This window comes from Diceros bicornis, unplaced genomic scaffold, assembly GCF_020826845.1.
Source record: "Diceros bicornis minor isolate mBicDic1 unplaced genomic scaffold, mDicBic1.mat.cur scaffold_241_ctg1, whole genome shotgun sequence".
In the NCBI taxonomy this organism is placed as follows: Eukaryota; Metazoa; Chordata; class Mammalia; order Perissodactyla; family Rhinocerotidae; genus Diceros; species Diceros bicornis.
The window spans coordinates 214,199-231,964 of NW_026691121.1; the positions used below are offsets into that span (position 1 = coordinate 214,199).

The window sequence follows — 17,766 nt, forward strand, 5'->3', positions numbered from 1 at the left end:
TCAAATGTGACTAATAATCCTTAATCTGCAATTTTATTGTAAAGAGTATGGAGAAAAAGTCAACTAAACCTGCCACATACTGAATATTGAGCTGTAAGTTTCTTAAAATTGAAAAATTCTAGTGGGGAAAAAAAACAAGCATTGAATTTAGAATACAGTAGATTTTGTTTGTTGGTTTGTTGTTTCAGTGTGTTCCCCTGGATGTCGTTATTTTCCTCGATAGGGAGTATATAGTGGTATGGAATGAGGGAGAGTATGACAGACTACTCATTCTCTGTGGAAGAGATCACTCTTTTATGGAGTTATACAACCCTAAATACACTTGTTTCCCCACGGATTCAGAAAGGTGTTTTGGGTGTTTTCTTTTTTATTTTCTTGTAATAGAAACAACTCAAAAATTTGCCTAATATTCAATTGATGTAGAAGACACAATGTTTACAGAGATGTATTCTATATGCTCAATTAGAACTTTATGAAAATATTTGGAGGGAACTACTTATTAAAAATAAATGCTTGTAAATTTCCAACAGTTACACCATTCCAAATCTTATTCTCAACAAATAAAGTTTTCAGACTAAGATTCAAATTCAAACTATGTGCATGAAAACCATCCAACCATCAAATAACTCAATATTAGAAGTTAATATTATTAATCACAATAAAATGATAATAAAGAGTTAAAAATGGTTTGATCAGTGTGTCATTGTTTTACATACAACTCATTGAATATACTTGAAATATTACAGTGTTACAAATTGTCTATAAGCCAATAATTTGGAAAATACGATAAGGGTATTCTGCAAAAAGATAACCTTCACCTCTGTGGCCTTATGCTCTGAACTGCTTTCCGGAAGGCTGCTTTGACGTCTTTGTTTCTCAGGCTGTAGATGAGAGGATTAAGCAATGGGTTGAACAGGGTGTAGAAGAGAGAAGCCACTTTGTGTCTCCCCACAGAGTAGGTGGAACTTGGCCTTGAATACATGAAGAGTAAGGATCCATAGAAGAACATGACAGAGATAAGGTGAGACGCACAGGTGGAGAAGGCCTTGTGCCTTCCTGAGGCTGAGCGGATCCTCGAGATAGACAGAAGGATGTTGAAATAAGAAATCAGGATGGCAAGAATGTTGGAGACGACCGTGAAGCCCACCAGACCCCGGAGGATTTTTTCATAGACCTGGATGTCTGTACAAGACATTTTTACCAATGGTGTTACGTCACAGAAATAGTGGTCAATGATATTTTTACCACAGAAACTCAGGCGGAAAGTGTTAGCAATATGAGCGATGGAATTCAAGAACCCTCCGATGTAGGAGCCAGCAACGAGTCCAGTACAGAGAGAACTGGACATTGTACTTGAATAAAGTAACGGCTTACAGATGGCCACTAGGCGGTCACAGGCCATGGCTGCCAGGAGATAGCACTCAGTGTAGGCGGCAAGGCAAGAAAAGAACAGCTGTGCTCCACATCCAGCCAAGGAAATAGGTTTATTTTCTGAGACACATATGGCCAGAATTTTGGGAATATACACAGAAGGATACCAGAAATCCAGAAAAGACAGATTACTAATGAAACAGTACATAGGTGTGTGCAGGCGGGAATCAATACATATTAAGATGACCATGGTCATGTTCCCTGACATGGCAATCAAGTAGAGCATCAGAAATATTCCAAATAGAATCAGCTGCCACCTGGGGTCTGCGGATAAGCCCACCGAGATGAATTCAGTCAGGACAGTGCGATTTCCAACTTCCATGTCCAGACAGAAGAAAGCCCAATAAAGATTACAAGAAAAAAAAATTCAGTGATTTTACTGCTGAAAGAAAGAAGCAAAGGTATCAATTAAGTCAGTAATTACTAGACGCTTATATGGACTTTTATCCCTTACTCTCTAGAATGCTATAATTTCAGTCTCATACTTAGGAACAACTGGAATTGGAGTAGGATCTGATTCTGAAATTATGGCTCTCACTTAGTAATTGTTTAATGCTAGGCCAGTCCCTAATTCTCACCAAAAAGATGAACAAAATGATGACCCCTGACTGGTTGTCTGATTGAATAAAGAAGATATGCATCAAAACACCCGGCCTCATGCTTGGTACATAGTGAGCACTCAAAAAATTTTAGTATACTTCATATATTATTAAGACTTATGTGTCAAGCATCATCCCGATAATTATACAAAAACCAATATACTGTCCTATTCCTTCGGCTCTTAGTACAAATAGAATAAGTAAATGAATAAATAAATAGATATGTTACTCACTATGTGCCAGTTAGTATTCTGAGTCCTAATCTTAACACACTTAATCCTTACCACAACTTTACAAGGTAGGTATTTATGTTGCTCATGTAATTTAAGAAACATTTCCAAGGTCACAGAATTATTCAATAGCAGAACTGGTTTTTGAACACAGAATTTCTTTTATCAAGGGTATATGCTTTCAATTGTTAAGCTTTTATGTCTTTTATAGATGAATTATTTTTTCCCCTGTTTTCCTGGCTAAGGCAACCTTGTAATTCTATGACAACTTGAATATCTTCACCTATTAAAAAGACCTTTAAAAAATCACTTTTTTAAAAGAATGCATTCTTTTCCACTTTCCGCTACTAGATGTAAGATTTATATACATAAGTGAGAAATTTTTTTTTAATATAGTGGATTCTGAACATTGGAAAGAAACCAATTTTTGGTGTCAAAGATTCATTGAGAAACCATGAATCCTTCAAAGTTCCTACCTTGAAACTCCAAAGCTAGCAGAGAGAAGCTACAAGGAGGTATCGAATTTAAAACATTACATAATTAGGGCTGATGCCCCAATAGCTTTAGAGCTGATATCCCTCTAACTATAAAGTTGGTGAAAGAAAGCTAAAACGAAGAGAGAATTGTAATTTATTCTGATGTTTAAAACACTTACATATGGGCTAAGCCAGGGTCAGTGTTGTAACTAGAACGCAAACTCAAGTCTTCTACCTGGAGTTCTGGTGCTTCTGCTTGCTAGGAAGAGAGGTATGGTGTCCAAATCTTTCAACCGTAGCTGATGATGTTATGATAGGTCATAACTGCATTGATGATGCTGTGGTAAAAGCAGCTCGAAGTCCTGAAGACCGTTCGTTTCTTTATTACTGCATAATAGATCTTTTCTTATTTGCACACAAAGCATAGATGCTTCAGCCCTACACCCAACGTTCCATAAGCTAGTTCTAACTTACCTTTATAAACCTCTCTCACCACTTCTCTTCATCAATTTAGGACGTCAACCAAACTAAATTCCTCTATGATTCATGTCCCCAGAATAATCTCACACATCCTGGGAGCTTCACAGTTATATTTCTATGCTATTATTCATGTGTATGCTATATTTTTTTTTCAGAATTTACTCAAGCTTGAGTATAAATACTTGACGGGAATGTATGTTTGTTATATTGGTAATGTAAAAGTGGTGGGGGATAGCCACCATCTCAGTAGTTACTTTGAACTTTCCCTGCTATGATATCATATGTCTATATAAGGCAACATATCTGGGCGTTATTGAGCACATTTTTAATATAATATAATTTGGGGAAAAATGGAAATTTCTGACCAGATCTAATTGTTACTCTTCTACTATTACCCTCTAAAGACGCAAATAACTCATAAAATACATATTCTGCTCTAAATTCAAAGTCTTCCCAGAAGAAGAGGTATTTAAATGAGACCTGAAAAATGAGCTAAAATGAAAATGACCCTAAAATACTCCCAATTTTTTCTAAGTTAAAGTCAAATTCCATACAATGGCTTAAAGGTCTTCCAAGAGCCTACCCTCCATTACCTACAGGTCCATATCTCCTAAGACTCACCCCCGCCTTCATTCTGCTCCAGTTTTGCTAACTTTCTCACTGTTTCACAAAGAAACATCAGCCCTTCTCTAACACCAAAGATTTCTGAACTGTCTATTTCTCTGCTCGAAACACTATTCCTCAGATATTTGCCAGGCTAACACTCTCATCTCCTGTAAGTCCCATTCAAATATCATTTTCTGACTAAGGCTCATCCTTATCACTATTTTAAATTCCACGCCCTCTTCCCACCAGCAATCCTCATCCTTCTTATTCTGCTCAGACTCTGCTCTATTTTCCCCCAGACCTACTGTCACCTTCTAACTCCTGTTTATTAAGTTTATTGTCCATTTTCCCCACCATAATGCATTAACTGTGGGGCAGAAAGATTTCTCCACTTAGTTTACTACTGTATCCCACCATACATAATAGTTCCTAGTAACTAACTGGCACTTAATATATATTTCTAGAACAAATAAATGGGTACTCACCTTTATACCTTGAAGCTGTTTTTCACAAAGTATCATCTACTTCTAACTTAACTCAAACTATTCAGGACTTATCTGCCCTCACATGGACTTTCTTTGCCTAGTGTACTGTATCACTAATAAGAAGGAAGAGTAAATAAAGAGAGGACACATAAGCACATCTCAAATCCATCTTGAATTTGAAATAAACTACAATTAAAATGTGACTGTGAAATAAAAGACAAAATATCAGAGCCAGTTATGCTAACGCATCCCATATAGAATGGCTTCTAAAGAGGTGTGTTCCCCTGTAGAAGCTCTGTTCCCTGCTCCCTTCCCTGGAGGACTTAAAATTCTGTGGATGAAGGTGTCCCTCTAGCACCTAAAAATGAGTACCAAGAAATAAAAATATCATACATTAGTATTTTGGATATCTCAGAGTGCCACAACTACTAGAGGCAAAAAGCATGTCACCTTTTTTTGTCCTCTTGATCTCTCTACTCTGTAAGTGAATGTATGATGACCCAGCATAACCACCACACTGAATTTCAAACTCTAGATAAGAGTTACATATATTTGGTTGAAATCTTATTTAGGATAGTGTCTGTGTGTGTGTGTGTGTGTGTGTGTGTGATTGGCACAACAATGATCTTATGAGAGCCAGGCCAGACTCTATCCACCTTCAAATTGCAGTAGCTGAGAGTAGCTGAGATCATAGCGAGGTCAAACCAGCCAGCTGCCCCAGATTCCAGTAACTTACCCTTGATCAGGAAGGACAGTCCTGGAAGTGATACACTTTTCCCTCTCTTGTCACACTTTGGCTTGCTCTTTTGGGGCCTGATATATCTATTTTCTCAACAGCCCTTTGAGATACCTTCCTCACAAGCCTAGAAATATGTACCTCACTCTCCAAAGACCAATTAGAGTTCATTTGGAGTGTGAGGATGACATCTTTATTAGGATATGGTGAAATAAAGGGTGTTTCATTAAATGTTGACTCTCTTATTGGATCTAAGTCACAATACAATTATTAAATGTGTCTGATCATGGAAACTCTCCAAATTGTACTAATTATAGTTTTCTAGAATGTATCATATTGGTGATAATTTTTTCTTGCCATATGCTCTTCTCTCTCTTCTAGGCTACCCCTTCTTGTCTCATTCATCAAGAAACTCTTGTCTATCCCTGGTGTTACTGGTTGAGTTTACCCCACAACCATTCATGTGTTGAAGTCCTAATGCCCAGTAACTCAGAACGCGGCTATATTTGGAGATAGGGCCTTAATAGAGGTGATTAAAGTTAAAATGAGTTGATTAAGGTGAGCACTAAACCGACCAGACTGGTGTCTTTGTAAAAAATAAGAAATGGAAATTTGAACACCCAAAAAGACACCAAGGATAGATGTAAACATAAAAAAGACTATTTGAGGACGTGGCAAGAGGGTGGCCATATGCAAACCAAGGAAAGCGGCCTCAGAAGAAATCAACTCTGATGGCATCTTCTTATTGACCTTTTAGCCTCCAGAACTGTGAGAAAATAAATTTCTGTTGTTAACGTGACCTAGTCTATGGTATTTTTTTGTGGGAGCCCTAGCAAACTAATGTACTTGCTTATCAACACTAGGGCTTTTTTATGTTGGTGCAGTCCCGTGTTTTACAGGTAGAAAGACAATTAAATTAGGAAATGTTATGCATCATAATGAAATATTCTCCAATTTTTCATTAATACATACAAAACACTGACCAACCAAAGAAATATAAATGTTCATAGACCCTTAATTGTTATCAGTCATTGCTTCACCTAGGAGATATTTTCACTTTGAATCTTTTTGTGGATGCAAAGCTTTTTGAAATTTCTTCCTTGATTTCTCTAGTTATCTGTCTATGTCTATCCATAGGTCCATTTTTGTCTATTTCATACAGCTGCTATACTTTTACCCTTAATTCCTTAATTTTTGGGTAAACATACTCTTTTATTGAAAAGCTCACAATGACTCTAGTAAAGATATTTGTTCCTTCCTCTATCTATTGCCAGGGAAATCTTTGTTATCACGGTAAGGCAAGAAATAAGAGTCAGAAAGAAAAAATAAGTTTATTTCCAATGGCATTTTACAGTAGAAATTTTACTTATGACCTCCTAACTGACTCTGTCTGCCAACAATTGGGGTAAGAACCTTTGGTGTCAGAAGTTCTGGGTCCGCACTCCTATTTTCTCACCTACGAACGACATGATTTGAAGGAAGCCATTTAATCCATCTAAATGAGGCTAAGTTTCCATCACCAGTTCTATTATTCTTGTTTATAGATTACAATATTATACATACAAGGAACTTATAAACTGTCAAGTGAAAATTAGAAGGAAAAAAAGCTGCTCTCTTTCATCCTTCTAGAATCCCAGTAATTTTATAGACTTTATTTCAAGCCAGCTGGCAGAGCAGTTTTTCCAAATGCCCCAGCCTCATTTACTTTCAAAACACATTCATGTACATTAGTGCCAACTTGAAAAAACAAATGCAGACTAGTGTTTCAACAATATCCAAAGATTTTTTTGTTTTCTTATTTTATGTATTTCTGAGAGGACAGGCTGATAACAATGATAGGGAGATAATCTGTGAAATAAAATATAGCCATTGTTCACCAAATATTTTCACTTAATAAATCTTTGGTCTAGCTAACATTTTCTTCAGGGCATTTTTAACATCTTTATTTCTTAAGCCATAGATGAAGGGATTCAACATTGGAATCACCACAGTATGGAACACTGACACAACTTTATCCCTTTCTAGTGCATAGCTAGTACTTGGTCGGGAGTAAATGAAGAGAATTGAACCACAGTACAAGGTGACAGCTGTCAAGTGCGAGCACAAGTGGAGAAGGCCTTGAGGTGGCCTTGGGTGGAGTGGATCTTCAAGATGGCAGCAATAATGAAGAGGTAGGAGGCAAGAATAAGCATGGCAGGGGTGATGACGTTGGAGGCAAGAATGAAATAGAGCACAGCCTGGTAGCCCTTCTTCACATCACGGGCCAACTTTACAAGGAGAGGCAGATCACAGAAAAAATCATCAATGATGTTGTTGCCACAAAAGCTCAGGGTAAATGTCTCGCTAGTGATGATGGTTGAATTAAGAAAGCCAGCAATGTATGAGGTTGCAACAAGACTGGAACATAACCTTGCAGACATAGCCTGGGAATAAAGCAACGGGTTAGAGATGGCCATATAGCGATCATAAGCCATGGCAGCCAACAGGTAAGATTCACTCTCAGCCAGTCCAGCTGAGAAGAAGAACTGAGCTAGGTAGCCAGCAAAGGAGATGCTTTTGTCGTCAGAGATGCAGGTCATCAGGATATGGGCACGTTGGCAGAAGAAAACCAGAGATCCAGGAATGGCAGGTTTCCAATGAAGAAATACATTGGTGTGTATAGCCGAGAATCAGCACAGATCAGAGAAATCAGGGTAATGTTCGCTGAGAGACTGAAGACATAAATGATGAGGAAGATGAAAAAGAGCACTCTCTGTAACCGCATGTCTGCTGTGAACCCCAAAAGTATGAACACTTTCACTCTGGTGACATTTTGCTCATCCATTGGTTTGGGGTTTCTCTGGTCTCTTTCTGTGAAAAGATTAATGAATATGTCATGGTTTAAGATATGAGTATATCAGCTTCCCCATCATTTGCCATTTAAGATGATTGAAAAACCCAACTTATGTATTGACCTTGTAAATTGTGAGACATGTTTATGCTGAACTGGTATCATTGTTGTTGGATAAATGGGAAATCCTTCTTTGCTGCCTTGAGAGATCAGTTACTGTGTACATAATATAGTGTGTCACCTTATATTTTTAAACTAGTTTTTCCTACTTTTTGGAGGGAGTAATTTGTGTATCTTCTCTTCCATTTGCACTTAGGGTGATTGGGAACCATGTGGAAGATATGAAGAACTGAATTTGAAAAGACGCACTGACTTCTCTTTGGGTCTTTTAATCCTTTTGTCTTTTTCCACAGAGTTACATATAGAAGCACACCTATATTATTTTAACTATATATTGGAATATCTTTAGAAGTGCATTTTACTGTAATTTCTTCAAAAGCAATAGTTATATTTTCTTCAACTTTTTACCCACAAAACCAAGAACACAGCTTTGCATAAAGTTGAAAATGTGTAACTTGAATAAAAGAATAGATTTACTTAGATAATAGGAATTTGAGATAATAGCTACCTGTATGACACTCAATATAACCTATAAAGAAGTAATTATATTAATGAATGGATAATTGTGTTCATAATGTGAGTGAATTTCCTACAGAACCAAGATTTTAGAAAAATAAAGGAACCAAAAAACTACTGTCCAAACTGAATGATTTTGGGATGGATGGTAGGCTGAATAAGGGCCTCTATAGATATCTATGTTCTAATTCCTGAAACCTGAGAATGGTACTTTATATGGAAAAAGAGTTATTAAATTAAGAACCTTGAGATGGGTAAATTGCCAGGATGAGCCCTAAATGCAACCCCAAATATTCTTATATGAGGGAGGCAGAGGAAGATTTGACTACAGACACAAGAGAACAAGGCAATGGAAACTCAGAGGCAGAGATTGGAGTGATACAACTCAAGAAGACAGAGAAGGCAAGGAATAGATTCACCACTGCAGCCTCTGGTTGGAGTGTGGTCTTGCCAACACATTGGTTTTGGTTCAGCAACACTGAGTTTGGACTTTTAACCTCTAAAACTATGAGGGAATGCATTTCTGTTGTTTTAAGCAGCCACGTTTTTGGTAATTTGTTAATGAAGGAAGTTATGGAACTCAACCTCTAACAATCTTCTTTTCCTTAAAGATAGGAGACTGAATTATTGCCAGCATTAAAGGAAGCACTCCCTTTGCTTATTATGTTACAACCCAGGGGGCCCCTATTATAACACACCAAAATTAAAAAAGGCCTGAATGATGATTGTCATTGTTCTGACTTGACAGAGGGTGTGATATTTCTGCTATTAGATCCAAGGCTTTAGAATCTCTTCTGCTAGGGGACCAAAAAAAAAAAAAAAAAAACCTTAATCTTAGTCATATGCTTGGCTATGGACTTAAAACTGAGCTATAAAAATGAAGAATTGCTCTTTTGCAACTGTATTTGTTTGATAGTAAAAATCTATAATTTTTAACTGTAAAATAAACATTAATGCTATACTTATTGTCAAAGCAGAAATTCTTCATAACAACCAAAAGAGGCTTGGAATAGGTTACCTTTGAATTCCCTTAGAATTTCAAGGCTGTCAGATGCTAAGTCATTTTTAACAAAGCAGCTTAAGACTAAGTACCAAGAAATTTGGGTTTGACCTTAGTTGACTGCTGCCAAATTCAAATAAAATTATAACCTCCCAAACTCTATTTTCTCACCTAGTTTTCTTAGTTCAGTGAGACATTATGAGATCACAGATGTGATTAAGCACTGTGAAAACTAGAAGTTAAAACTATATATTGCCTTCTCTATGTTTTCTTCATCGCTGTAGTCTACCCTTCAGATATATTTATTTTATTTCCCAAGAATTTCCAATTACCCATGCTATTGACTCCATAGAGTTTCACGCGTTCTCATGCAGAAACTTCTTCTTCTTTAATATGTGGCTTTTACACAAGTTGAGCAATTGCTGGGCTTGTTTGCAGAATTACAACAGGGAATGAAAATTTCAAGAGAATTTTCCTACCTAATATCATTTTTTCCTCTACAGTTATTAAAAAATTAAGTAAACTTAAGTGTGAATGTCTATGTATATGAATATGTATATCAACGCTTTCACAAAAAACATGGGTTGAAGTTATCTTGGTGTAAGACATAAGATGCAGGTAAATAATATAAATTAAGAAAATGTGAAAAGGAAAAACAAGCCCTGGACCTAAAATGGAAGCAAGGATAAACCTGTTGCACAGCAACCAGTCCAATCCACTACTCTGTGCAGACCACAGATCTGATCAAAACTTTCTAGCAGCCCATATATACAATCAGTAGCATCCAAAAGACAAGCAAACCAACCAAAAGGTTGGGCAATATATTATCATTATTGATACTAATTTTAAATTATTTCTCCCAAGATTTCTTGTAAAGACAATGAGTTTTGAAATATAAGGCATAATATATTGAATGCTATTACATATGTAGACTCACAACAGAGTTTTTTGAGCTGCATTTACTTGCCAGTAATTTGCAGACTTAAACCTGGCTACATCCTTTCTTAGATTGGAGGAGACACTCAGACCCTTCTCCCCACAAAATATTTCTCCTCCCCATCTGCCACACATCTTTCTTTACCAAGAGGCATTTTTAAAAGATAGATGCCTCTGGGAGTGGTCACTCAGAAGGAGCTGAACTCTCAGGGATCTCTCAGTCCTCTCCAGGCATAATGAACTTGCCATTTCTGTCATTCAGTTTGATATGTTAATCAGATGCTTCTTGAGTTACATATTAATTATAAGTCTACAGTATAATCCCAAAGATTTATATTATATTTGCACTCCATCTCTTAAGGAGTTCGTGTACCACGCAATGCCTAACATAGAATAATAAACATTTTAAACTCATGATAATATGAACCCATTTTAATTTTTCTATACTTGTCCTAATCTAAGGACTAATAAATTTCCTGCAAGATAACAGAAGAGGCAATGTTGGGCCACATACAACTACAGAGGATTTATGAGAATGAAAACATCCATCAAGGACACATCTCATTGCTTGTTTCATTGAAAGAGAAGATAAGCCTGGAGGAAAATATATTTGGAGACATTTCTGCTTCTTTCATCAAATATAATTATAAGAAAGAAAACTTTATTCTATCTCACAATGTAGAATTATGTTACGGTTTGATTACATAAGAATTGTTTTGTCTTTCGTCGCTATTGTGATTTCCTAACCTTTTCCTCTGGTTATTTTAACGCAATACTTCGTGAAGAAAAGGAGACACTTCATTTGAATTTCAACTCAAGTCTAGAATTTCTCACATTATCTTAAATAAAAAGTGCTTTCTATTCATGTCACAGGAATCCAATTTCCAACAGTAACAACACTGGAGAGTATATAAGCCTGAGCACCCCTTTGGGATATGCTGCTGGAAGCAAAGAGGATCCTCACGTGCTATTCTAGCACTAAGTGACCAATTATAATGCTCAGCTATCTTTCTGGAATGCAGCAGGGAGAAATCATTCAAAATGAATATAATTGGTCCAATTAGTCTGTAAAGCCCTTTGCTTTGTGAGTTTCATTCACGCATTTTAGATGAAAGAGGAACCTGCAAAAAAGAACAGCCAACAGAAACGTCAGCACACAGTAGATACTCAAGAATCATTTGCAATCCACAGTGATAACAATAATGATAATGAAAAGGCCACAGAATTTTAGTGCTGAGACATGTTGACTATCATTTAATAAAAAGAGCCCATTTTACAATCAATGAATTGAGTGACAGGATTTGAGAAATTGAATTTGAGAGACAGATCCAGTCATATGGTTAGAGGAAGCTTCATCTCTACATCAGAACATGATTATACTCATTGATTCAAAACATATTTATTATGCAACACCTAGGTACACAGCACTGAGGGAGAAGCTGGGGGAGATACATCTGGGAGGCGAGGTAAGGTCTTAGGTGGGCTTAGTTATTGCCAAGAGACAATTCAGGACAGAGACTGTCTAAGAGTGAACCTCAGGTCTACAACTCATGAGTTGTGTGACCAAGAGCAGTGCACTTAAACTCACCAAGCCTCAGTTTTACTATCTATAAAGTGGAAATAACTTGTCTTCCTCATAAAGTTGTTGTGAAGATTGAATGAGATAACATATATAAAGGTTTTAATAAATATCAGTGAAAAAAATCAAAAAACAAGCAGAAGTAAAAATGAAAATAAAATAGAGGGAGATACAGTGCCTGCCCTTGTGGAAGTTATGGCATCATGGGGGAGTTAATCAAATAATTAAATACATTTATAATTATCAATTATGACTAGTATTGCAGTCATAATATTAAGGTGCCATAAGATTTTACTACAGTATCTGACATAGTGTGGGACTTTAGGGAAGATTTGTCTGAGGAGGTTATATTAAACTGAGAACGGAATGACAATAATAGGAGGTCACCAGTCATAGTGAGTGATGATGGTAGGGGTGGCAGCTGCAGGGAGGGTAGGGAGAGTAGTCTTGTGAGGTCACAGGAAATGCAAGGATCCCACTTGAGAAAAAGCACCATGGATTCTAGGAAGGGAAGGAAGTTCATAGTGGCTGGACTTTGGAAAGATAAATACAGCTGCACTGAATTAGGCAGGAGAGGTGGGCAAGTTCAGACAGCATAGGGACTGGGCGTCCATGTTAATGATTCAGAGTATATTCTAAGTGCACTGGGAAGCCACTGATGAGTTTAATCAGATGCATGCTGTGGTCAAATAAAACTCTCTTTACAACATGAAAAATAGAAGTGTGAAGGCAGAGAGGTTCAGATGACTATTTTGGAAACCCATGCAATAGCTGATAGTACTCGGACTGGGTGATAGTAAACAATTTGTTGAAAAATAGTCATATCTGAGAGATAATTGGGAAGTAATATACATATAGGAGTTGGTGATGAAACCTTTAACACACAAATATCTCTGAAATTTCCTTGTCTTTGAAAACAGCCACTTTCCTCTCTCTCAGGGAAAAAAATCTTTTAATGACATTGTAGGGACAGATGTCTTGCAGGATATGTCAATATCTTCTCTGTTCCTACGCTCAACATCCCTCTTTGCTTCCAGGTCGAAGAGAGAATTAGATCCGAGCACAATCCAGATGTGGAGTGGAAGGACGGCTCTTGGAGGACATGTGTATACACCTGATGTGGGATTGTGCTGATTGTCAGGGTCTGAGGAGCTTGTGGGGAATGGGTACCCAGGAAATTGAATAAAAGAAGATAAACCAAGAAATAACATCAACAGAGGCCTATACTCAATACAAATGAGATGCAAGACCATCGCTTACATTCTTTGTAAAGGAAGGAGTCAAAAAAATTAGAGAGACACGTATGTTGGTGTAGATCAATCATGTGCAACCTACTTAACCATCTCCTAAACCTGCAGTTCTCACATCTTTTGATCTCAGCAGCTGGGTCAACTGTGTCAGGCACCAGGGGCCAGAGGCCAGTTTTTGGAAGGATGGGAAGAGGAAACAGATTCATACTCACTGACTGTGTTCTTCAATTTATTAGAGACTCTTGTGTAATAGAGGAGATTCAAAACAAAATGACTAGACAGATTGAGGCTTTGTTGTTTTCATTTCTACAAGTAGAAACTAAAAGAGGTAAAAATGTTATTGTTGTTGTTTGTGGCCCTGTTATAAATCACCTGCCCCTCTCAACAACCTAAGACCAATATGGCAACTTGACAAGACAATGGGTCAAGCTCCTTTACAAGACACTGAAGTCTCATAATTTATAGCCTTCCTCTCCAGCCACATCTTCTGGTATTCCCCACCACCATGCTGTTGATGGTGCAGACCCTCAGAACTCTTGTGCTGTCATCTAGAAAAGCCTCCACCATGACCACCTCTCTTTAGATATCTACATGCTGCTCCTCGTGCTTGCAGTGCTCTTGCACACTACTCCATCTGGTTTGCTTCTATTCATGCCACACAATTCAAGTCAAGAGTTAACCTAAAACATTTTACATTCCCCGCACCCCTGCACAAACAGAATCAGTCACTTCCCCCACTTTGCACCAGGTGATCCCCAACGCAGTACACTCTGTACAGAGCACAGTTAACACCAAGAATTCAGGGTTCCCTCCACACTTGTCCTCCACTCTCAGATCCTAACAAAGGAGTAGTTACAATTCTAAGTGCTTGCTAAATGCCTGGCACAGGGTTGAGCATGTTACGGCTGTTATCTCCTTCAAACTTCAAACAGTTCAAAGAGATAAAATCTGTCCAGAGCAGTGGGGAAATTTCCTAAACATAATGCAATTGAGAAAAATGAAAAATGTATGAGATAATAATACTTCTTTAAGAAATGAAATTGGGGGGCCAGCCCGGTGGTGCAAGCGGGTAAGTGCGCGCACTCCGCTGTGGCGGCCTGGGCTTCACGGGTTCGGATCCCGGGCGTGCCCCGCCACACTGCTTTCAAGCCACACTGTGGCGGCGTCCCATATAAAGTGGAGGAAGATGGGCATGGATGTTACCCCAAGGCCAGTCTTCCTCAGCAAAAAAAAGAGGAGGATTGGCAGACGTTACCACAGGGCTGATCTCCTCACACACACACACAAAAAAATGAAATTGTTTTAAAAAACAGAAAATGCACAGCAACTGTGTTTAAGCATTCTCTGAATAATTTGGTAAATAAGTTAATACATGTAAAGTTTAGAACTTTGTTTAAAATATATAATAATCAATATATAAATTTAGAATTAGTATGAATGTTATCATTTAATTTCTCTATTTTGAACCCTGATGTGTTTTTTGTATCTTTTTTTGGGAGACAGGGCACTAAAATTTCAGGAATTGCAGCTTTTATGGTAAGCAAAATCACTCTCTCATTATTCACAAATCTCCACCCATTGGTACTATCAATAGAGTATGAGAGATGGGAGAGTGGAGAGAAAAATTGGCAATAACATTCAGCCACCCACCAAGAAAAGGGGCTCTGTTCTGATATTCCCAAATGCAAGAGACCTCCAGCCTGGAGGAGTGAGGAAATGGAGTAAAATAGAGGTTCTGTATGTGTATTTATGATCCAAATCCTAATTACTCTGTGATTATGCTGAGAAACACATAAAAACACAAAAAGTGTTCACAGAAATGAAAACTTAGAAAATGCTGGACACTCAAACATACCTCTTGGCTTCACAATAGATAACCTGATCAACAAAGAAGCCAACTTATTTGAAGGTCAGAATTTTGTTTACTTCTTAATGTTATCTTCTGAAAATACAACACAGACATAATGAAAATTGATGACAATGAAATTGTCATGTTAGAAAAATGTTCAAATTGCAGATATATCTGTTGAGCTCTGAAGATCTGACATGTGGCTGTTTAACAATTGAAGAAAAACCAATATGGATTACATTTTAATAGAGCTTCAAAGAGAATTGAGATACACAAGTTAAGAGAAACCTTTGAGAAAACTGAGAAAGTTCTCCAATGGATTTTGTGAAAATAACACTCTTTGTGAATGAGCCATGAATAACCATAATGAGGTGTTGAAAATTTTATGTCCCTTTCAATACTTAATTTCTTACTATCTAGGTGTATGAACTGGTCCATAGTTGAAATTCTGTGTAGCATTTCAAGATCTTTGTTTTATATTCCAAGATCTATTCCAGTGAAATGCTTCATTATAATATGCTAGAAAATGTTGGTTTTGTTTCCCATGTTAGTGTATTCACATCAATAGACATTTTCCTCATATCTGTCTTCCTTAGATAAGAAAGACTTTCTGTATTTGTGAATGGTTAACTCCTTTTCTGCACTTTGCACTTATGAAATAGCTTTATTTCTCAGGGGAGGAAGCTGAAGAGAGAGTGTGACAAGTGACAAAACCCCTTCTATCCTTTTAGGGAGTCTGTATCTCTCTTGTCCATTTACCCCACAGTGTACCATGAACCAGATATGTGTGACCAAGGCCACATTTCTAGATACCTGTGCCCTGATGATGCCCTTTTCCAGGAGCTCCTTCCTCACCTCCATTCTAATGATAGTAGAAGAAGACTTGCTCAGTGTTCATAGATGAGTGACTGAATAAATGAAATTATTTTTGCCCAATTTTCCTCTTTTTATTTTCATGATGCTGACTTTAGACAAAATCAGAAATAGAATGAAATAGAAATATTTCAGGCCTCATTTAGCCCACAGGCCAAATATTTATTGAACAGTGACTATGGACAATTTATCCAATTATGTGCTAATCACTAGAGACCCAACAGCGAACAAGTGAACAACGTAGAAAGAGTCCTTGTGCTGCTTATAGTTCAGGTTGTCATGACTACGGAGCAAAGCAATTGCTTAGTGTGATTGTGAGAAGTTGCAAGACTTGCCCAAGACCATGAAGAGAGTTCATGTCAGAGCCAGCATAATCGGAACTCCTAGCAACACACTTTGTAAGTCTTAGATGCTCTAAAACTTAGTCCTCTATCCCCTTTTTTCACCAAAATGGTTTTCTCTACCTCTACTGGAGCAGAAGGTCTAAATTTGGGTCCATTGTTCACTAGGAAAAACATAGATGGGCCTCAAAGGGTACAAGATTCACCCTTGAAAATGTTCAGGAGAAATCTTGTTTGCATGCTTATGTGTTCAAGAGGGTCTGTTAGATTCTCCGTAGGGTCCATGGTTCAGAGCCATTGGGCTACAGGTTTCAGATTTGTATCCCTCAAAATGAAGGACTTCTAGAGTGATGTAGACAGTTTCTGAAATGGATTTTACCAAAGGAATTTGGGCAAGAAAGGGTAAGCTAGATGAAATTTCCTTTAGAGTACCTTAGAACTCTGACCTTCTAGATTTGACTGCTGAAAAGAGTTGTCAGCCAAACATTAAAATCAAGTCTCATTTTATCATTTTGAACATATCCAGAAGAAGAAACCTAGGTAAAACTTATGAAAACACTGCCAAGAAAAGGAAGTAAGTAAGGGTATACTGATATTTTATATTGCTGTTTTGATTAAAAAAAAGAGAGAGAGAGAGAGAAGACATCCTAAATGAACAATTACTGGTTTTCATATGAAAGAATTTCAAATCAAAGCAAAGTGATTATGAATCGTGAGTGTGAATAACAGCATCAATGTAAACAAACGTTTGTGGGGTAATGTTTTGTCCTTCCATTTAATTTTATCTTAAAGGGAAAAAAGTGCCCCTGTTCTCAAGGAGCTTACCTTCTACTAAATATAGACAGGCTAGATGTTCACCAAGCCCATCTACTCTTCTAGACACAGAGGAAGATCACAGTCCCCAGTCAACTTTATAGCTAAGCTAGGATCATGTGACTACATTCTGGCCAATAGGATTTGACAAAAATGAGGTACACCATTTCTATTTCTGGAAATATAAATACACAATAAAACCCCATACACAATCATCCACATCATCCATCCTTTCTCCTCCCCTTCTGCCAAATCCCAGCGGCCATGTTCGGTGACGGTGATGCCGAAAGAAGGAAGAAAACTGGCTCTCCAAGTCACCAATTAGCAGAAAGATGACACGTCCCAGAACTTGAAATGGAATATAGTCTAGCCCATCCCAATTAAAATTGGTCATTCATTTAAAAATCAAAAAAATATATATTAAAAACCCAACAACTAAACAGGAATTGCAATTGTTAAAAATCAAAAACAAACAAAAATGTAACCCCTACCTTTAAGGAAGATAATTTAATTGTGGAAAATGTAATTGCTAGCAGATATATATTACAATATTGTTTAGAGGCAAATTGAAAGGGGAAAAAAGATCTGTTAAAAAGAAATTATTGTCTATACTTTC

At 37.3% G+C, this 17,766-nt stretch overlaps 1 protein-coding gene and 1 pseudogene across 1 annotated transcript; both read right to left on the minus strand.

Annotated features, from left to right (window-relative positions):
- Positions 1–814: 814 nt before the first annotated feature.
- LOC131402731 (olfactory receptor 9G4-like) lies at positions 815–1,753 on the minus strand. The gene has a single exon (XM_058537303.1). The coding sequence runs from the start codon at positions 1,751–1,753 to the stop codon at positions 815–817; it is 939 nt and encodes a 312-aa protein (XP_058393286.1).
- Positions 1,754–6,933: 5,180 nt separating this feature from the next.
- LOC131402722 (olfactory receptor 9G19-like) lies at positions 6,934–7,867 on the minus strand (annotated as a pseudogene).
- Between the last annotated feature and the right edge of the window lie 9,899 nt (positions 7,868–17,766).

Excerpts from the sequence above, each read along its gene's own strand:
- LOC131402731 (XM_058537303.1), bottom strand. The coding sequence starts at position 1,753 with ATGGAAGTTGGAAATCGCACTGTCCTGACTGAATTCATCTCGGTGGGC.